This window comes from Fundulus heteroclitus, chromosome 4, assembly GCF_011125445.2.
Source record: "Fundulus heteroclitus isolate FHET01 chromosome 4, MU-UCD_Fhet_4.1, whole genome shotgun sequence".
NCBI classification, from domain to species: Eukaryota; Metazoa; Chordata; class Actinopteri; order Cyprinodontiformes; family Fundulidae; genus Fundulus; species Fundulus heteroclitus.
Genome location: NC_046364.1, coordinates 8345605 through 8368346, shown reverse-complemented (window position 1 = coordinate 8368346; position 22742 = coordinate 8345605). Strand labels below are relative to the sequence as shown.

At 41.3% G+C, this 22742-nt stretch overlaps 1 protein-coding gene across 1 annotated transcript in view; it reads left to right on the top strand.

The window, feature by feature from the left end:
- The window catches only part of LOC105930144 (CD151 antigen), a 27883-nt gene extending 20330 nt beyond the window's left edge, over nucleotides 1-7553 (top strand). The window contains exons 4-8 of the mRNA XM_036136002.1: nucleotides 942-1016; nucleotides 4784-4885; nucleotides 5894-6052; nucleotides 6232-6318; nucleotides 6404-7553. Of these exons, the coding sequence (XP_035991895.1) occupies nucleotides 942-1016; nucleotides 4784-4885; nucleotides 5894-6052; nucleotides 6232-6318; nucleotides 6404-6463 (483 nt within the window). The 3' untranslated portion in view covers nucleotides 6464-7553. The remainder of the gene's footprint in view (nucleotides 1-941; nucleotides 1017-4783; nucleotides 4886-5893; nucleotides 6053-6231; nucleotides 6319-6403) is intronic.
- Nucleotides 7554-22742: the final 15189 nt, after the last annotated feature.

The following is a 22742-nucleotide window of genomic DNA, read 5'->3' as shown; positions in this document are numbered from 1 at the left end:
TAAAAGTGCTCTTTACACTACTTTTGAATTCATTCTTGGAGTTTGTAAATACAATGCGATTAATCGCGATTAATCGCGATTAATCAGGGCGATTAATCGCGATTAAATATTTTAATCGTTGCCCAGCCCTAATATATATATATATATATATATATCTATATATATATATATATCTATATATATATATATATATATATAGATATATATATATATAGATATATATATATAGATATATATATATACATTTTATTTTTCCCTACCCTTTGAACACAGTGAAAAATTACCACACTGCTAACACTGCTTCTGTGCTTTAGCCCCATATCCCACAATCCTGCACTGCACGTCACATGACCAAAAAAAAAACAACATGGCCGACCCACTCCCCTAAGGAAACAACAAAAAGCAACAAGATGAAAATAAATATTGGTGTTCAGTACTGGCCCAGTTTTAATTACCAGTAACAATATGTTAAAAAAAATGGCCGTCGCAAATGTTAATGCAAATATATGGTGCCTCCATTGTTGTAAATGACGTAAGTGTAGCGTTTTGTTCAAAAAACAACTAATTACCAAGCCAGAGCGTTGTTGTTGCTGTTCTTTAAAGCTCTTTCTTTAGCATCTTATTTTAGGAGGTATAGGACAAAGTGTTGTTCAAACCACCTGCAGTTTGCTGATGTCCAGTATTTCCAACTCTAGACCGAGAATAAAGCTGCCTGCTTTTTCATTAGCACTTCCTCGCTAGTTTTCTAGCAGGGCTGCATCTTTAGGCACGGATAGTACAACGGTTTCGTAATAGAAAAACTATTTGAGATAAATTAAGGGAAGCAGGATTAGACACAGCCACTGAGCTGCCACATCTGATTTACAAGTAAGCTGTCTCTTCATCTCATTACTGTCCAATAACTGTATGCTCCCTCTCCTCTGTTCTCTCTGTGTCCTCAGTACTTTGTGCTGCTTCTGTGTATCTTCCTGTTGGAGATCCTGGCTGGTGTCCTGGCCTATATCTACTATCAGCAGGTAATCCACGTTTTAATCAAAATGCAAAGAAATCAACTTTTTCCATCTTGGAAATCACCTGTCAGTGTGCAAAAAAAAAAAAAAAAAAAGCTGTAGATTTCAGATGATTCACAATCTAATTTAGAATCAGACCTGAAGGGTTAGGATGTTTTATAACAGCTATGCGTTCAGAAATTATTTACAATTGTTATGAAATCTATTACTACTACTAATAATATTGTATTTTATTCATCACCGTCTGGTTCCTGATGATTGTGAGGGGTGTTGCAAGCACAACGCGTGGCACTATGAAATCAATAGAGCATGCTGGCAGCGTTTCGTGGCTGCTAATCCGAGCACGGAGTCAGAAGCCGTGTAACAGAACGTAGACAACTGTTTCTGCTCCCACATGGCATGTGCTGTGCTGTAATCCTAACAGCAACAAAACCAGCATGATAAATGAGATTGCTGGAAGGAAACACGGGACAGCCCATTAAAAATACAAATATCTGACTGCCCATATTACTTGTGGTACATTTAGTCCAAACTGAACGAAAAACGCCTCCAGTGGCGCTCTCATCAAGCCTGAACGCTCTCACGGCTTTATGAAACCATTTGTTTGGGATTCTGAGCTCCTCGTTTTTGTTGGCAACAGGTTTAGGCCTTGTTTCCACTGCTGCGCGCATGAATATTTTGGTTTATCTCATGCTTGGCTCATTTAAAATCTGACAGCCACCTCTCTGTATTATCCTCCCTTCATTGGTAACAGGAGCAAATGAGATTCTTTTTTTCTTCTTCTTCTTTTTCTTTTGCTTTCAACGTTGACAACGCCGAAGCTGAAGTCTGGCTGCTTGTAGCTCGGCAACAAAACGTTCTTCAAGTGCACCGCAATCAGTGTAGCTACTTCAATTATTAAAAATATCCAATTTATCAGCAGCTTTCAGAGGTTACGGGCTCAGTCTTTCCCTACGCTCCCCTGTGCTGGGTGGAAAATATTCATGGTTTTAGGGGCTCATTTCTCTCACGCAGTTTTTTTATTACATGGCCCAATTTAATTTATTCCACACCTGATTCCAGGACGTTGCCTCTGGCAGCGGACTTGCTTTAGGTGGTTCTTATTTCTAGTTCCTCCGCATATTTGGATGTTTGCATTATCTCATAAAAGTGAGTACACACTTGACATTTTTGTGAATATTTATAGTATTTCATAGGACGAAACATCTTGCTGTCTAGAGTACAGCTTAAAAAGTCTAAATTGTCTGTCGTCACACAGCTATTAATGTGTAATAGCTGTGTGAAGACACTAAAAACAGGAGTTTTTGGATCAAGCCCCTACTATTGTGTCTTGAAGACGTCAAAGCCTGGATGGTTTTAAACGTTTTAACTTTAAATGACAAGAAAACAGAGGTGATGGTGTTTTGTCCCTGCAGCTCTTGTGAACCATCCCCTGTGGATTTGGGCCCCTTGGCGCCTTACTTAAGGCCGACCCGACCGTTTCAAATCTGTGTTTTAAAATGGACAGTGATCTTAAACTAGATCGCTGGGGGGTGGAGCAGTGGTCACGTCCAGTTTGTATCACCTCAGGCAGCTGGCAAAGATAAAGCCGATTGTCTTAAAACATCTCGAAACAGTGATTCATGCCTTCATTACAACTCGACTCGGTGACTGTAATGCTCTCTCAGCCGGTCCTCCCTTAGGTACCGACGTCTAAACTTAAGCTCAGAGGAGACGGAGCTCTTATTCCTTGGCTTTTAACACATAATTATTTTTATATTTCTATTGTAATCTTTATTTTTTTAATTTTATTTTTATTTTAAATGTTTATTGATTAACTTCTGTACAGCACTTTGTTGCGCGCTGTTGCTTTAAAGCCCTTTATAAATAAAGTAGTAGTAAACTTCTGGCAACAAAAGTGGGTACACCCCAATGTCTCGTGGGGTCCTCATATATATATATATATATATATATATATATATATATATATATATATATATATATATATATATATATATATATATATATATATACACACACACACTGCAGACGTATTGGCTTTGCCTTCATCTTTTCAAGATCTTGATGTGTTACAACTTATTTGTATCTAACTTTGCAAAATAAAGCCACGTCATAATTCACATTTTAATGTTTCCCACATCTTGAAAAAAGGTTTTATTTATGTCAATATACAAAATTCATAGATTTCGTTCACTACAGTAAAAGGCCTAGTTGAGGCGTCTTGTCCCACCAACAAGCCTGATCCCAACCTGACAACAGATGGAGAAAATAAAAATACAAAATGTTGGGGTGATACAGATCTTAATTTCCTTAAAAGATGATGAACAAGGCTCTTAATAGTCTGACCAGAGGCGGAAATGTGGCCCTTTTTGGGGGTTTTTTTGTTTTGTTTTTTTGGAGTTGATAGAAAATATTTGTAAATGCCTTGGAAAATCTGACCAGAGAGTGAACTTGTTGGGTCTTCTCAATTCTAAGGACTTGATTTTGTCGTTAACCTTTTGACTGATGCTTTTAACTTTGATGCTCAGAAATTGAGTTGGCAAATAATGTAACTTTATAGTGATATCAGCGGATGAGGTGCCAACATTGCAAAGAACTGTTAGGCATACAATATTTATCTGCTATTGCATTCCAAGGGTCGGAAAGTCACACTTTGCTTGCAGACTCACTACAGTAGATCAACACGCCCGACACTGATGATGCCGCCCAAGATGCTAAAGGTCACAAAGAGTTGTAACGGCAGATGAGAAAGAGGAAAGTGACGAGAATATGGATTTATTGAATTACGCAGCAGTGTTATAATCATTGCATTGTTTTATTTAGTATTGTGCTGTCCTAAATGCAGTCTTTACTTATTTATTGAGCATTGCCGATTGTCTTTCTGTCTTGGCGTTATGCTAATAAACAGCTGAATGCTCAGAGCTGCAGAGCCTCTGCTTTTAAAGAGCAGCTCACACTGTGTTTTATTAGCTGCACCTGGCATGCCATGAAAGCAGTGAGGTTGTTCGTTTTTTTTTTTTTTTTTTTTTTTTTTTAACCAAGCACTGATTTTGCTATCAGACCTCATTTCTGTTAAATTATACTTCGTATATAAGGTCTCAGAACAGAGACAACTGGTTACTATCCTATAGATAGTCCACAGGAAACACGTTTAAGCTTCCAATGCGAGCAGAACCGTGGACGTTTTGTTGCGGTAACCCTGCGGGGCTTGCAGTGCCGCACGGTCTCTGGACGTTTCCACGTCCCTCTCTTGTTTCCCAAACTGTCAACAGGTAACATGGAAATCTCTGCACCCTCATTTCACTTCCCCCATCTTATCTTTTATGCACTCCTTTCTTTGTCTTCAGCTCTTTGTCTCTCCCCTCTCTCTCTCTCTGTCTTCCATTCATCTTTTCATCATTCGGTCCCTTGATATCCCCTTCATGCTTTGATTTTCCAGCGGTTCCCCAGCTGGCTTGTTGCCATAGAAACTGAGCCCCACAGACCTCCTGCTCCTCCAGCGAGCGTTTTTCTGCCACTGCTTAAAGAATACAGAAACATAGACTTTACTTTCCTTTATCCTGGCTTTACTGTCCGCAGAACGGCCATCCGTGGCATGTATTGACACAATAGATCTTTTATCCCCCCCCCCTTGTTACTGAGGAGCTATATTTAGTAGACTTGGCGGGTGCAGCTAATTCATCACTTATGTTCATGCTCTTTGTTCAGAGGCCCGTCACGATTGTAGTGGCTCACTACTGCATTAATGTGTGTCTGTCTGTCTGTATAACCAGCTGAATGATGAGCTAAAGCAGAATCTGAAGGCCACCATGACCAACAAGTACAGACAGGGCGACAAGCACATCACCGACGCTGTAGACAATCTGCAGGAGGAGGTAAGTGGATGGATGGATGCATGGAAGTGCATTAATAAAGATTTTACAGCACTTTTTTTTTTTAACCAGAATTATATCTTTTACACCTGAAAATCAGCAATCTGGATGCATTTAGTTTTTTTTGTTGAGGGTGTTTTGTAGCCACAGAATTTGAAAATGCCTCCAAAATATGTGCGTAGCTTTTGATTGGCCTGTGTTTTGCTGACCTGTCACCCCGTCAGACTACAGTGGATGATCGGCTTCTGCTCTTTATGAATTCAGCCAATCTTTTCCAAACTTTCTGCTTAAGATGAGCTATACGTTTTAGACAGCAGGAATGAATGACTATGATCATATGAGACTGATTAGCTTATTCCTCATTGTGCATTGTGTCTTTTGGATTATTTTACCTTTGGTGTACAACCAAGTTTTACATTCCGCCTCTCATGTTCTGGATTATTAAAACTGCAAACCTATAGTTTTCACATTTCTGGAACCTAAGTACTGTTACAGCGTTTTTTGTGTGTGAAATGGATGCAAAAATAAATGTTTTTCAAGATTTGTGTCAAGAATCAGAGAGGTGTGGCGTGCATTGATTCTCTACCCCGTCTAATCAGTACTTCTTGAAACCAAGAAGCTGTTACAATCATGACTGCAAGTCTTTTGGTGTCGGTCTTTAAAGTACCCTAAACGTTTTGCCCGTTCTTTTGTCTAAAATTGCTCACGCTTAATCAGACTGCATGGCGAGTCGATGAGCTGTAATTTTCTTTAAGTTCTGCTACAGAGTCTCAGGTCCAGAGTTTTACCGGCTCATTCTCTCAGATGAATACGCTTCAGTTTTGTACGGGTGTCCTGCTGGGATGTAAAAGCTCTACTTTAGTCTCAGGTCTTGCAGCCTCTGACTGATCAAACTGTTCTTTGATCAGTTGTCTATTTGTCCTAGATAATGGAAGTTTAATATGCTTTGGGTTGATCAAATTCCCCACTTCAAAACTCTTACCTTGTTTTTTTTTCTGCCTTCCCCATCAGTTCAAGTGCTGCGGGAGCAACAGCTCAGCCGACTGGGAGGAGAGCAACTGGATTCGCAGCGCGGACTCAGAGGGCAGAAAGGTTCCTGACAGCTGCTGTAAGACTAAAATTGAGGGTTGCGGCCGAAGGGACCACCCGTCCAACATCTACAAGGTGGAGGTGAGAGGATGTTGTGTGCTGAGGGGCGATTTGTCTGTATTCATGTCACGCGTTTCAGTACAGAGACGGTAAACACTGCAGACCTGTGTTGTTATATGTTTAGTATTTGTGTGCAGTGAGACTCCAGCAACAATCCCGCCTCTGCTGATGTTTTTATTTTATTTTTTTCTTTCATTTAGGGAGGTTGCATCAGCAAACTGGAGAAATTCATCCTGGACCATCTGAAGATTATTGGCGCTGTGGCCGTTGGGATTGCTTGTGTACAGGTGAGAGCATAACTCTTCAGCATAAGGAGGTGTTATGTAAACATAATAACTTATGTTTCCTTCCTTCCCTCCCTCCCACCTGCAGATCATCGGGATGGTGTTTACATGCTGCCTATACCGAAGTCTGAAGGCAGAGCCGTACTAAAAAGAGTGTGGGTGAAGGAGGTAACCTCGTTAGCATGTACCAAACTCCTGTAGCTCTTAGCCTCTTTCTCTGTCGTGTACATTGGAGAAAATTTTTATTTGTTTTTTTAATTGCACATCTGAGGATCTCATTTTAGGAAACAAAGGGTGGACAAAACACTACAAACCTTTTTTTTTTTTTTATGTAATTAGGCGCTCGGATTGCAATGTCAGCCTCATTTTCCCGATCACAGCATGGGGAGGAAGAGCCTCTGAAAGCAACCAATGGGAATTTTAACACAGATCATTTAAATTAGTTAGGAATAGCCTCCTGGAGACTTAAGCATTGTTGTTTTCTGCCACACTGATTCCCATAATGTAGTTTTAATACTCACGGGGCGGCGGGTACGCAAGGAGAGTGGCGTAAAGATCAGTGGAGTAAAACTGGCAATTTGTAAAAACGTGTTAATCCTGATCTCAGGAGCTTCTCCGTACCGGCATCGCGGGCTTCAATAAGATCTAATCTCTAAATCTAACAGCATGTTGTGTCAACGTTAAATGTAAAGTCAAACATTTCAGTGTGGCCTTTTTAAATATTCAACATTCTTGCAAATGATTTCCTTTCAGGGTTTTTTGCCTTTACTGCCTGAAGTGTCTTTATACCGTCTTTATGTGTTTAGTCAGCTCTGCCACGTGTCACAGCGTCGCTGGATTCATACACTGTCGGATTGCTCCGTGTCAAAGCCAACGATCATTAAATGATATTATGATAAATACAAGCATAATGTCGCTTGTAAGAAAACGTCTGTTTTTAATTTTACTGCCTCGTTTTATAGAACTATGCCAAAGCTATAAACGGTAAAATTAAACCTACTATATCAGATATATGTGGTACGGATGTCTCCGCACAGATTGTATTTCTTAAATTAATGTTTTGTTTACTATTTCTAAGTACACCTTGACTAAAATTTTGTATTTAACTAGTAGAAAATGATTTCCACACTGTTGGTAGTTATCGTTCTATGCGTGCCTTCAGGGTAGCACTGAGTTAACCTACTGTATTTCTGTTTTTATTGTACGATCTTAGTTTGAATAAACACTGGCCCATGCTACTGCCTTTTTTTTTGTTGTTTCTCTCTCTCTCTCTCTCTCTCTCAGAGCTGGGTGATGGTTAAATTCCTGCTGACATGTTTCAACCAGTGCAGTGCCTTGCAGGAATATTCACACACCTCAAACTTTTACAATTGTATGACGCTCCTCGGTTTTACCTTTTACCTTTACTGCCTAAATAAATACATTTTTTGTTGAGGTTTGAACTGCAAAGCACAATGAATTCTAATTTCAGGAATGAAATATATTTTATAAATTAATGAAAACCTGAAAAGCGTGGCTTGCACTTAATTGTAACCCCCTTTACTGTGATGCCCCTTAAATAAAATCCCATGCATCCTAATTAGGTCAACCTAATTGGTAGAAAAAATAAATAAATGTTGCTCTTATATGTCTGGATTAGGCTTTAAAAGGATTTACTGAAGCAAAACTGAACGTATCTGCTTCCTTGCACATCGCTGCGTGGCACCAAGCTAACACTACTTGTCACCGTGAAAGCGTCACCCCTGTGGTGGCAGCGTCATGCTATGGTGCCGCTTGGCCTCTGCAAGGACAGGAAGACGGATGGAGATTAGATTCAACTTTATTGTCATTACACAGGTACAGGTACAAGGCGACGAAATGCAGTTTAGGTCTAACCAGAAGTGCAATAGCAGCAGCAAGTGCAGGATATACAATGGTTCCATAAGTACAGGGCATGGGTTTTTACTGAATAAATATAGAGATGGATACTATTATAAACAGAATTTTACTGACAGATTTGTCCTATGAGTATAATATATAGATAACTAGTATTGTGAACTAAATGACTAAATACTGGGATATCCTGGAGGAAAACCTGTCAGAGGCTGCAAAAAAAAACGTGAAGAGTGAAGCAGCTGCAGGACAACAGATGCACACAGAGCTACAATGGAACGGTTTATATCAAGCTAAACGTGTTGTCTTCAGTGTTTGAACACAGATGGGAGCATTTGATGACCAGATATCCTTTTCTCTCCCCGTTATTTGCTACTGTGTTGGTCTGCAAGATAACATACACAGGGATAATGTTCAATGTGTATATATGAAACCTTTTTTGCAATGTACAGCTAAGCATTAGAGATGCGTTCACTGCGCAGTTTACAGGTCATGTCCTCTCAAAAAAAAAAAAAAAAAAAGACATTTGTACAAAGGCAAACCCACGTGGGTGTAACCAGTGGCCCGTACACAACTGGCGCCAGCTTACAGGTACATTAGTGTAATAACGAAAAAAAGGCAATCCCCTAATGCTACGCCTCTGTGTGGTTCCGACGGGGCTGTGGGATGCCAGCCATATTCCAGACAGCTGCTCTGGAAGTGTATAATGGACTGTAATAAGGGTTGCTCTGTTGTCGGGTGAGAGGCCAAGTTGTTTTGAGCGGAGGTGACTGTGCATCGGAGTGATTACAGTGAGAGGCTGCAGTTGCTGAGTGCAAACACAGTGGGGCAGCACTGTCCAGGCTTTCATGACCACAGACGGCACATTGATTAAAACAGGCAGCTGGTGTGTGTGGAACAAAAAAAAAAAAAAAAAAAAAACAGCCAGGGGTTGTTGTGGATTACTGCCTTGCTCACTCAATTACTCGGCTCTGTGGCTAAAAAAGCGTTGCAGAGAATAATATGTAGGGTGTGTTGAGGAAGATGGTGGGTGGGGGGGGGAAAATGTAAAACAGGACATTTTTATCTGGTCTACAGTTAAAATAACATCCATAATGATTTATACTCGCCTTTAAAAGACCCATGTATTTAGGATAAAATCAGTTCCCCCCGGTTAGCTGTGATGTCAAGACCGAGGATTGAGATTTTCGGCCCCAATACTCAGTGGTCCAATTTTCCACCGAGGCCGCGAAACATCTGCATACAGCTGTTTTCCAGTTAATGTGGCTGACGCCGTTACAACGTCTCCCCTTCCTCTGTGTAGCAGGGACACGTGTTGAAGCAAACCCACAGGAAGCTCTGGTCACCCTTCCCTTCAAGGTGCTCTCAGAGCGCCCCTTGTAAAAGCTGAGTCATCCTGGGCAGATTGAGCAAATGGTATTTTTTTTCTCTCTCTCTCTCTCTTTCTCTCCCTGTCTTTCATGAGGGAGATTCATTCAGGTTTAGTTCTGGTTGCAATGTAAAGTAGCTGAACACGTGGCGGTTTGCACACAGGGCACCTCTCCAACCAGCAGACATCTGTGGAATGTGAGTCGTTGCTTTTTCCCTCGTTCCCCCGGATCCGACTGAAGATGGATGTTAGAAATGATCACGAGCCTTTCGCCAAAAACGCAGCGTCCCGAACAAACGCGTCCTGCTAAAGGAAGACGCCTAATAAATCTTTACCCTCTGGTTCTGCAGGAGAGCAGACGTCCTCGCCGCTTTGTGCTTGCATACAGTGACGGCGTGCATACAGTCTCGGGCACGAGAGGTAATGCTAATGATGCCAGCGCGTGACATTTTCAAAAAATATCGCCTTCACTTCTCTCTCTCTCTGAGCAGCTCTGTCCATTCAGCGCACGTCACCTGCTGCTTCTCGGCAGAGAGGGATGCTGTTGTCTGTTCGCACAGGGCCGCACAGACCCCTTACCTTCCACCTCTTACCTGGGAGGTGATGCGAGGAGCAACCTGGGATAAGAAATGCGCTTTGCTTGCAGCTGGTGACCAGCAAATGAGCATGCAGGCATTCGTTTCCAGGGTTACCCAAGAGCAGGGGACCCCAAGGTCACAGAGACTCGTGTTGCACAAAAATCTTCATAATTTTCCCCTCAGTGGTGTTGGGGAATTTTTCTACCGAGGTGTTTTTAATTTTTGTTCTCATCTGCTTAGGTTCACTACACTTTTAATTGTAACAAGAAAGCATGCACACTCTGGCATTCAGAGTTGTGTAGAATAATACAGGTATATCCTGGATCTTTATTTGAAATGCATAAGTTGTACCGATGTGGGTCCACAAGATGGAAAGGCATCAAGCGAGGACTTTGGAGTAGCAACTGTGCCCCCCCATCAATCTGTGAAGTCCAGCATTATGCAGAGAAAAGGAAAATTTACTGGAGAATACTTTTAAGCAATTGTCAATCTTCACAGAGGATGTTGCAGAAAATTGAACCGTAGCAATTGATGGCAGAAGAGATGATGGCAAACACTGAAGGCATTGTCTGCTCTCAGACTCAGACACAGACTTACTTTAATGATCCCAGGGGGAAATTACTTTTGTTACATGCTCCAGAATACACACATTGTTATATATATTTACAACATTCCATACAAGGTATTACCATATAACAATAGTCATATCACTTCCCTTGGGAATCCCAGTGAAGTGATGGTGACTTGTGCAAGAACAGTGCAGAGAATGCATAAATGACGGTTACGGGGGGGGTCAGGATAACTCTCCCTTGTAGATCCAGTCCTGTCTGTTGTCCCGGTGAACACCAAGGTAATAACTTAATCTGCTGAAAATTGTTTATTAAACATGTAATTGTTAAATCTGTCTTTTTTTTTAACTCTCTAGGTTTCAGCTACATCTATATCATTTTTATTTTTCCCCGATAAGCAGAACCCTAGAACTTGTAGAGGATGTACTATATTTTTTCACCATAACTTCGGAGCCGTCCACACTGGTGATCCCAGAAGGTCTAAACCTGGTCCACTTTCATCCAGGACCTCAAGCTTGCTCTGCATCTCAGCATCTCTGCTGCTGATTTCCTTTTTGTACAAATCCCTGCTTGTTTGTGTGTAGTGTGTGAGAGAGAGAGAGTGGGAGATGAAGTGGTGGTGGTGGGGGAGGGGTTAACAAATGGAAACTTGGGTCTGTAGATGGCAGCAGCACTCTGGGCCAATCTATCTCAATAAAATGAGGAAAAACGTGTTTTTCCCCCCTTGGCTGTCAAAGGCTGCCAACTGGTATTGAAATGAATCTAAAAATAAGGCATGAAGTACGTAATAAGCTGTAATATAAGAAAAGAAGGATGGTTTCACCATCTGTACACCTGTTGTATTCACGTTAGAATGCACAGCCAAGTATTTGCTTCTCCTATATATTTACAGCTTTTCATAAATAACGTTCATTAAAGTCAATAAGATGCAAAAAGACTGAGCATCAGCTTCTACTTTAAATTTGTGATCATGAGTCAGCTGCAGAGCAAGCCCCAGAAAGCGCCCTGCTTACTCGATTATTGTCGACCACTTTTACCCCCGTAAAGGCCTTTTTAAAGTGCTGACCTAAGTTTTTTTGGGGGGTGAGAGAACGGAGGAGGGGGGGGTGGGCGATTATGTAAGTCATTTACATTTCCTCCTATTTGTAAGTGATTGGCTCAGCGAAGTGAGCAGCTGAGCTTCGGCAGGCTTTCGAGCACCCCTCGGACTAAAAGCAGCGAGCTGTGGGGAATAAAGCCTCACGCTGAGCTGCCTCTCAGCTTCCAGGAGTTGTCAGAGGTGCATCTGTTGCAACCAGGAAGAAGGCGGATGGGGGTAAAAGCTGCTGTCTCACTGACAGGAGGCTTACGCGTTGGCCCCCTCATCCCCCAGCATGCTGATACTGTACTGCGCACCCCGCATCCACCGCGCGCTCCGTCACTCACTCGCTCACTCAGGCTCAGCTCAGCTCGCCCCCTGGAGCATGCCGTTTCAACATCTGGCCTCTCCAGCTTCACCCTCTTCTGGGTCAGATCCTTGTCAGGCAGTGAAGGTTCTGAGTCCTGACGTCTTTAGACTCATCCAAGGTGGTTTTGACCCAGCAGCATTTTGATCTTATTCTGCTGCAGTGGTTACTAAAGATGGACAAAAAAAACAAAAAACACTGGTCATGCAAAAGAAAGGTGGAAAACATGTTTGTTTTCTCTATATGTAAAGGCTTAATAAAGTTTGTACTCCACAGCCAGTGATAGCTGAGGTTGCAAGGCTCCTCCGCTGCTCCTGTTGGGTTTGTAGCTGAAATATTTTTGGAAGCCTAGGAAAGTTCAATGGATGTGTGCCCAGTCGTATAGCAGGAGGGCTGCAGCTGTCCGTCTGGAATGAGGGGAGCCACTTCTGATGTGAATGTGCCAGAAGCACATCCCCAGAAGAACACGGAGCACGTTTTAGTTTTTCTTTACTACTTTTAGTGTTGCAACCAACTTTCAGGTCACCGTTGTATTCGGCATCCTGATAACCCTAGATAAAATCCAGCGTAGCGTGCTGCCTTCAGAAGTCGTCTCATTGGTGAGTTGAGTCCACTTGTCTGCGATTTCAGCTCAGTAAGAATAAAGCTGTGCCGTGAAGCCCACAAAGAGAACAATAGTGAAGAAACGACATCATGGAGACCAAAGAGGACGCCAGAGACGTCTGGAGAAGTTTTAAATAGGGTGAAGTAACTAAAGAGTAACTCAAGCTTAAAGCAGTTTCCAATCTATTATTCTGAAATGGAAGCGAACTAAGACATGACCATCCATGGTAACTCTGGAGGAACTGCACAGAGGTGAGACAGAGCAACACCTTGAATTTAGCCTTTGTGAAACAGCAGCAAGCCAAGAGAAGTTCTGCCTGAAGTCTATAAAAACCCGCTTACGGTACACAAGACACATGGAAGAAGGTCTTCTTGTTAGATAAGACCAAAATAAATAGTTTTGTATGCATGCAAAATCCTGTATGTGGTGGAAAACTAATATTCCACATCCATCTGAACACACCAGCCTCAACATGAAACACGGTAGTGGTAGCATCATGCTGTGGGGATGTTTTTCTTAAACATGGTAACATTGGAGTAAAACCTGATAGATGCTGCGAAAGATTTGAAACTGGGGTGAGGCTTCACCTCCCATTGACTGAAATGCACAACAGGAGCTGCAAGGGGTTGAAACGCACGAGGAGGGTCAGAAGATGCCTTTATGAATGTGGAATCCTTATAGAGTCAAAGTGGAACCGGCGCCCTTCTCCAAAGGTCAATTAGTGAGGTACACCCAGGACAGGTTTTCAGTCAATCACAGAAATTTACACAGCAAGCTATCACACGCACACAAACCCAGATTTTGGGGAAAAAATCAGAATGGTTGGTTAAACTAAGCTGTTTCTGAACTGTGGGAGGAAGCAGGCGTTGCTAAGAGAACCCAAACATGCCAGAGAAGATCAAGTTAACTGTGCAGGAAGGGATTTGGACCAAGGATCTTCTCAGTTCAAGGCTGACAGTTGTACCACCATGCAGCCTCACTCCTTAGTCAGCAAAGATCCCTTTATGTTCATTCATGTATTTGCTTTTAAAGTGAAACGTCACCGTACCCAAAACACAGGAAAGCTGACTTGATCAACACATCCACCAAAGATGCCTTGCTTACATCCTTTGTGCCACAGAGGAAAGATGTCAGCACGAAGATAACATTTGATGATTACATTTTTCACAACAGAGAACTTTCTTAAGATGTGGATTAACATAAACAGGCACTGACTTAAAGTGTTTTCACCATGAAAAGCCTTGTTGATCTAATGCCAACCAGGTCAGCCGAAAACTATGCATCATTTTCCTTCTACTCTACCATTAAGCTCTGTTTGTCTAGAACACACCATCCCAATAAACCCTACTGAAGTTTGTTGTTTTAACATGAAAAAAGTTTAAAAAAAAAATTAAAATGTATTAAACAATAATTTTGTAAAGGCACTGTTAGTGGCATTTTGTGGGAACGCTCAAAAAATGTTACTGTGCCATTATCACGCGATTTTATAGTTGCATATTGTTTAAATTCATTCCAGAGACAAAATCCAGACAATTGTTAGTTGCCTTCTGGATTGTTTCATCTTCACTGTGCCAACTGTAGATAGGTTTTGGCCACATCAAATTTGGGGAACAAAATCTATTAAAACATGAGGGGGAAAAACTCAGGTTACACCATAATTACGGCCAATGCTGTATTCTATAATATGTTTAACTTGCTGACAGAAAATGTGTTCATATTACAATGGAAGACTCAGAAAAATCCACATTCACCAACAGACGTCATAGTGTTGCGGTTAAATTCCCCATACTAGGTGCACCCAGCGCTAAAACCTCTTGGCTCAAATCTGCTTGGCAGGGAAATTCCTCACAAAGAGGAGAAAGTATCTTGGCAACAAGCATTAGGTCTGAGAAACAGATTCTAAGGCGAACAGAGTATTACTGAAAGAAAGCAGATGTTTTGAGGGCAATTATATGAAATCCTGCTTTTTAATTTGAAAATGTAAGCTCTAATTTTTGACAGGTAAATTCTCCTGTAGAGAAAAACCATAATATGTGCCATCCAGTATGTTACATACAGTTTACAACAAGTCAGCAAAATGTCCCTTTAAATAACTACATAAGTTCTTCTCTTAGATAATAAATGGTATGCATAACATGCTGCAACAGTTTCTCTTTCTAGTTGACCTTTCAGTACTGAGCAGCAGATTCAATATTTGATCCAAATCCGCCTAAGGGGGACTGAATGTGTCAGTGTTCAGTGACGGTTTCTCTGCTTGAAACAAGTTTTTTTTTCTTTTGTTTCTGTGTTTGTTTGTTTGTTTTTTGGTCATAAATGCACTGAAACACTAAAACATTGTTCATATAATGTTTATATACAGCTGTTGTGGCCCAGCTTTGACATCTCCAAAAATCCACAAGAGCCACAGATGCACCTTGGACGAGTAATTTACGCAGGCAAAAATAAATCCATTTTCCAGGTAAAGTCGTTTAGTTTGTGGTTTATTTCTCTTTTGCAAACAAACAAACAGAAATTGACAAACATTTTTCTTCCTGCTTCTCTTGCGCTGGTAAAAAAAAAAAACATACACCCACCCAGATGCATGCTGGTCCTACCACTGACAGCCTATTTATATTCCATTTATTTAATCCACCCAAATTGCTCATAACTAACCAGAAGCAAAGAAAACTAAGTAACCAACACATAATCTCAAAACAAATATCAAACAATAAAGTAAAATAAATAACCTTAACTAGATTATACACAAAAAATATAGATTTAATTAATAACAAACATAATTGGCTCCTACAACAGCTCAAAGAAATTGCCATCATATCTCAAATCAAGCTGGATTTGATATTCGCACTGGTATGAAATGGGTCATGTGTTGGAAACAAAAGCACGCCACACCATTATAAGAAAATTGAAACTATGAATCCACGTAGGGCTTAATCCGAAGTCACGGAGAAAGTGAAACTGAAAAACTGACGCGGCATTGAAGTGCCTGAACGTCACAGCAGAAACTCAAAATGGTCCTCGGTGGTCTGTACGGCCCCCACGTGTTTCAACCTCAGGGCTCCTTGTGAGACGAAGGATGGTTTCCTGGGGTGTCTCCTCCAAGATCCTGATCAGGAGAGCCTGAAGTGCAACCTGGTGGCATTGGATGGACCTAAACATAGTGTCCCAGAGACGTTCTGATGGATGTAGGTCACGGCAGAGTAGAGGCCAGTCAATGGTATCATTGACTAGAACCCAGGACCCCCTACACCAGCAAAGGGTCTAATGAGTCTAGTAAATCTTAGGATTTCATCCAGATACCTAATGAACAGGTTCATGGATAAGCCTCCCCAGACCAACAGTGACCCACCACCAAACCGATAATAATGACCAATGTTGCAGGCAGCATAACCTTCACCACAGCTTCTCCAGACCCTTTCACGTCTGCCACATGAGCTCAGAGTGAACCTGCTCTCACCTGTGAAAAGAGCAGGGCGCCAAACCTTCATGGCGTCTGTTTCTAATGGTTTGGTCAGACACATTTACGTGGGTGGCCTGTTGGAGGTCATCTTGGCTCCATTTACACCGGCTCCACTTGGCTCCCCCACCACGCTGGCTTTTTGAATCCCTGCTCAGGCGTAGGTATGATCAGAGCGGAGTAGGGTCAAAAAGTGAGGTGAACAGACTGCTGTTCACTGATTAGCCAAGGGCGAGAGAGGTTTTCACCGAGAGAGTGCAGAGAAAAGTCAAACTGAGGAGCGTTGACATCAATATTAAGGGCCGCCATGAACAGAATGGGTCAAACCGGAATATAATCTTAATATTTATAGAGCCATAGACCACGCCTGAAGGAAACAAAAGGAAAAACAAGACGCTTCAGCCTCTTATTCACAGACAGGTGCTTTTAAATCAGGTCCACGGATTTAGCGAGGCTTTCTCTCATTTTACACAGACTGAAAGCTATTAAGTATTGTGTCTAAAGAATGTTTAAAAAGTTGATCACGGCTCCTGATTGAACCACTGCATCCAGAAGGAGGGAGAAGGCAGAGAGCAGCTGCCCGCCTCTGTTGACTGCTTGCAACAGATTGCTGCCTTCTGCTGGAGGACACCCAATGAACACACCGCTGAATCAGTGCAGCGCAAAAAAAACAATATTCAACCTACTAAAGTGGTAAAAAGTCTGCAGTTGTACGCTTTATGGTCTTTATTATCGCTCTTGCCATGCCTGTGGCAAAACCCTCCTCACAAAGCTTTAAATCTTAAGTCCATGAGGCAAACTGTGGAGCAGATCAAGACAGTCTTCCCTTATCTGTTCAGACAGAGAGAGGCGGGCCTTATTTAATATTTCAGGCTGATCTGTGATCAACATATTGATCCCAGTGAATTTCAAAAAAAGAAAAAGAAAATTCAAGTCTTTCTTGCATTTACAATAATACAAACATCATTTGCGATTTTTTTGTTTCATTTGTGTTTTTATTTAAAACGATTCTAATCTCTACCGTTTCTTGCAGATTTCTTTAAAGTGTTAATGTCACACAGCGATGCTTAAAGCAGCAGAGCACGCAACACTGAAGGCTGGTTGTGGGGCTAAAGCCACCCCCCACCAGGTGTTCACCACCTTCTGGTCATACCAGGTGTGTTGAAATCCAACAGGAGCAAAGTAGAGCTGGTGGAAAAGGGGCTTTTGTAGGACTCTGGCTGTAATTATCCTGTTCCTCCTTCCACAAAGGAGCAGATACCAGCCCTGCTCATGGGTTAAGGACCTCCCAGGGCCCTGTTCAGCTCTCCTAGGGTAACCGCTTGTCTCCTACAATCTCCTCCATGCTTTTGAGACTGTGTTGGCAAAGAAAATCCTCTGATAATGGCATGCATCACTGATGTGGCATCTTGGTGGAGTTGGACCGCCTGTGAAATCTCTGTTGGGTCGATGTATTGTGTCATGTCAGCCAGTAGTGACACTGACCCTGGTTAAATGATAAACTACTGAAAAGCTGTTAAAAAATGTAAAGGAAACTAAATAAAACGTCTGTTTAAAACGTGTTCCTTTAAAACAAAAAAATTGAGGAGTGTATTTTTGCACAGCACTGGGGTTGCAAAGAACACTTTGGTCATTTTAAACATCTGCCATGGCATCACAAAATGTTTAAAATAGACTTTGGGGGAAAACAATTATTATTCCTGTCAGATGGCATTTTTATCTGGGAAAAACCTGTTTTCAGAAAGACAACAGCAAGCCCTGTTCCATTATATTTTTAAAAAGTTGTTTAAACTTATTGAAAATGGATCTAAATAGAGCAATGATGACTTTCATAAGTAAATAATAGCGCTTCCTGGCAGTTTACTGGTGAAATAAAACCTTATAGGGCGAAGTTTTCTGCGTTTGGCCACTGGTATCTACAGACTGGAAGGGTTCTTGTTTTGGAACGGGCTTCTATGGTTGAAACGGACACAGAGGGGACAGACGACGGTACGACTCATGGCCATTATGGACGACACCGTCCACCGTCGTAATGAAACCCTGAGAGAGTCTGGCAGCTTCTGCGCTGACAGGCTGCTCTTCTTGTGATGCGTGATGAAACGCAATCGCAATCTTCACTCAGCAAAAGCTGCCAATTTCTAATTCAATCATGCAGCCCAGCTCCTCAGCTCTCTGCTCTACATCTCTGTGTGTTCACCGCGTCTGTTTGGCTGTAGTTAGCGTTGCTTACGCTGTCGTCTGCAGACAGACTGTTTCAGGGAAGTTTGGGTATGTTAGATGAAGAAACCATATTGAAAATATACATTAATTGTGTTAAAAAATAATCAGGATGATATAGTTGTGGAAAAAATTATGGTTTCATCTACCTGATTATGTGAAAATGCTAACTTTGCAGTTTTTTCCCCCTTGTTTTGGCACAAAATACACAGTAAAAATGTTTAAACCAGACATTACAAAGCATTTTGTTGTCTGAAACATTTTAACTGAAGGACTTTTTCCCTAATTTTTTTTTCTGAATTATAACCTCCTTGTTTCTTATTCTTTACTGAAAAAAAACAGGATCAGATCCCAACAATTGCAATAATCTCTGCTTCATTTCCAGTTTCTCTTTCATCTCCAAAATACTTTTCAAAAAATGCTTCTATTCAACCCAACTTTCGTTTAACTCACAATAACCTCTGCGAACAATTCCAGTCTGGTCTCCATCCCCGAAATAGAACCGCTCTCATAAAAATCCCCAATTATTCTTTGATGGAAGTTCACTCTGGTTTATTTTCCATTCTCATCTTCCTTCATCTGAGTGGGTCCTTTGATACGATCTCTCACACCGTTCTCAACACATCCTCCTTGCTCGGCATCGCTCACACACCCCTTGACTGGTTTTACCGCTCTGTTCGTCCAGCTTAAAGAGGGAACTGAAAATCGTTTTGAAGCTGACATCATTTAAAAATAGATAGAAACATTAAATATATTTATTATAAAAGACGCAAATTAAAAGACAGTCGTACTAACTAGATTTAAATGGTAACATATTGGAAAAAGCCAAATGTTTGTTTGCCAGTTTCTGTGACCACAGCGTCTAAATAACATCCTGCCATTCACAGCAATAGGGCGCGTACAGCTTCAACACGGTTCCATGTGTTGCAGTTAATTGCTCGATTCGGCCTGAAAATATCACTAGAGTGTCATTTTGTTTTTACTTTCTGGAAAGACAAGAAACAAAAACCTTCGACAAACTTGCTTAAGTTTCGACATTAAAAATGCACGCGCCAAGCAAGAACATGCCCGTGTCACACAGGTAAATATGTGTTGAAGAGTGACCAGGTGCAGGAGTGCAGACACAGCTGGCTAGTGTTATGGAGATATATGATCAGTTGTACTAATCAGGCATTTTTTTATGAAAGCAATAAGAAGTATCTTTTGATCACTGAACTGTGTGGCATGGAGTTTACAGAGGGGGAGTTTTGCAGCAATAAATTAATTCAAGCTCTTGTAGATACCAGGCATGAAGAAGCAGGGGAGGTCTTATGGACGACCTTTCAAAATGGTAAACGGTTTGAAAGCTTTTTTATGGTTCTTAATGTTTATCTCGGTTAACTCCTAAAAAAAAAAAAAAATACCTGGGCTATTAATTGAAAGTTAGTTCCTGAGTTGACACTTGAGTATCTGTTTTGCTTGTGGGAAGATGGGCGCCTGGACACAGTGTGTGCGTGGACCTTACAATGCTTACAATGGCCGTGGAGGGGGACTTCAGTGATATACTAAATAAAGCTTTATGGTAACATTGTGTTTGTCTCCCTTTGGAATTCCAGTTGTAATAAATATATGCATATTATAAGTGTTTTGTCTCTGATAAGTGTTTTCTTCCTTTGCATGAATGAGACAGGAAGAACTAACAGGCCGCCTCGTTATTAGCCAGCTTGGGGACAGAGAAGAATTGCTTATTATTGTTGCTTATATTGTCAACCCAGTATTTTATCGCGTATTGATTGTTCTTATTTTTATCTTACTTTTAGTTCTCATTTACATGTACAGTACTTAGGTTTTAAAGGGCTTAATAAATTGAAGATGATGACGATGATTCCGGATTAAGAGTCAGGGCATCATCCTTGATATATTTCACCTATCGCTTTAATAACTTAGCTCTATTGTTTTACTGACACGCCCTCCAAAATCCCCCCATAATCTCCAAATAGTACAGGACTCAGTGTCGTTGCTGCAACCTCTTCATATACCCCAGTTCTGCAGCAGCTCCACGGGCTCCCGGTCAAATTCAGAATGAATTCAAAGTCCTTCTGTTTACATTCAAGGGCATCCACAACCTCACCCCCCCCATTTATCTGATCTCTTCCTCACGTCGCCACCTCCTCCCTCTTCCTCAGACCCTCCTCCTCCTCCATCCACCTCACCGTTCCCTCTGTCCGCCTCAGCGCCTCGGGGAGCAGAGCTTTTCTCCCGCTTTGTTGAAAACCAACATACCATTGTTAAAACTCTCCATGTCAGATCGGATGCATACTGCGCCTTAATCAATGCTGCATACACGCTACAAAAAATACCAGACAGACATTTTATTTTAAGATACAGAACTTCAGGGTCCTTCTGTAACGTCTTGATAAAAAAAATAATTTGGGTAACTCCATATAGAAAAAGGGAAAAATGGCTCCTAGTACGATGGGAAAAACGTAGGCCATGATCTTTAGACTGGAAAATTGCTTCAGCTAGTTTCAAATCGTCTTCCTTTCAGATTCGGACAGTAACTCGGTTTACATTTACTTGAGCAGGTTTTAAAAAAAAAAAAAAAAAAAAAAAAAAAGTTTACTTCTAGGAGTAGTTTGACTGCATCATCCTTTTATAGTAATAGTGCTATAATCATTTTTTAACTTAATCTTAAAGTCATTTTGCGTTACCATTTACATCTTCTTCCTGCCCAAAGAGCCAGCCATCAGTGTGGAAATTTGGAGAAAATCTGGCCGTAGTCTTTATTAATCTATTGCATTTTGTGGTAAATGTGAGCCCCCCAAAGCTGGAAATGTGTATGTGTGGATTTATATTCATCATTGTCAACTCACTGGTTTCCTCCCATCTGATAGGCTCAGCAGGGTAATGGGTGCATGTAGATGGTGATGGATGTTTCATACACACAACTAATGGTGGGCCTGCACGCTGTGGGAGCATCCATAATGGCTGCCCTGATAGCTACACTAAACAATAACTATGCTTATAAGACAGAATGGTATTTTTTGTCAGGATTACCAAAACTTTTTTTTGTTACTTAATGCCTGACTGATAATAAAGAGACTTATGGGGTGGAGGGGGGTGGGGGGGGGGTTGTCTTTTATTTCTTCAAATTCAGAGGGTTACATCCACAGGTACACTAAAATAAGATTACAGTTCCTTTATGCAGTTTGGAAAAGCTCAGATGAAGATGTCACAGCTTTGTTTTCCTCTCATTTATTACATTTGGGCTAAACAGACGCATGTATTTGGTTGTATTTTAAGGCGACACCTCTAACACGCCGCTTCCCTGCTCGATATAATGGAAAAAAAATCAAAGGAAATCCTCCAGGATATCAGGAAGATAATTGTGGACCTCTGCAGGTCTGATTCATTCCACGGGTACAAAAGGCCTGACGGCGTCACATTCGTCTGTTCAAGAAATGACATGCAAGGGTTAACATCATGGGAATCTCCAGCTATCATGCTCTTCAGGCAGGAGACAGACTCAGACTTTCCACTCAGAGGGGAAGAAGCCGTTACTACAAAAGCAACATAAAAAGTCAGATAATAGTTTTAAAATCAACTCAGGGACAAAGAAACCTAATGGTCAGAGCGATGACCCGAAGTGACGAACCTGCAAGTTGAATGTTTAGTTATGAAGACAAATGTTACATTGTAGAAGGGGTGCAGGTTACAAACAGTGAGGTAGGACATCGGAAATGATCACACAAAAATAAACTCTACTTGAACACAAAGCCATCCACGGTCACTTACCTGCTACTTGGTTTTAAGTCTGGTTTGTCCGGCCCAAGCTTCTTCATCTACCGTATTTTTCGGACTAAAAGTCGCTCCGGAGTACAAGTCGCACCAGCCATAAAATGCATAATAAAAAAGGAAAAAAACATATATAAGTCGCACTGGAGTATAAGTCGCATTTTTGGGGGAAATTTATTTGATAGTATACAACATCAAGAACAGACATCTCATGGCCTCAGATAATGGACTTGTGTCTATACTTGTCCTGTTAGATCTCAGTGCTGCGTTTGATACAGTTGATCACAATATTCTCCTACAAAGACTTGAACATACTGTAGGGATTAAGGGGAAAGCATTAGGCTGGTTTAAATCTTATCTGTTAGACAGATTCCAATTTGTTCATGTTAATAATAAATCTTCCTCAAACTCTAGGGTCACCTGTGGAGTACCACAGGGTTCAGTCCTTGGACCAATTCTCTTTACTATATATATGCTTCCGATAGGCAAAATTATCAGACAGCATGGGATTAATTTCCACTGTTATGCTGATGATACTCAGCTAT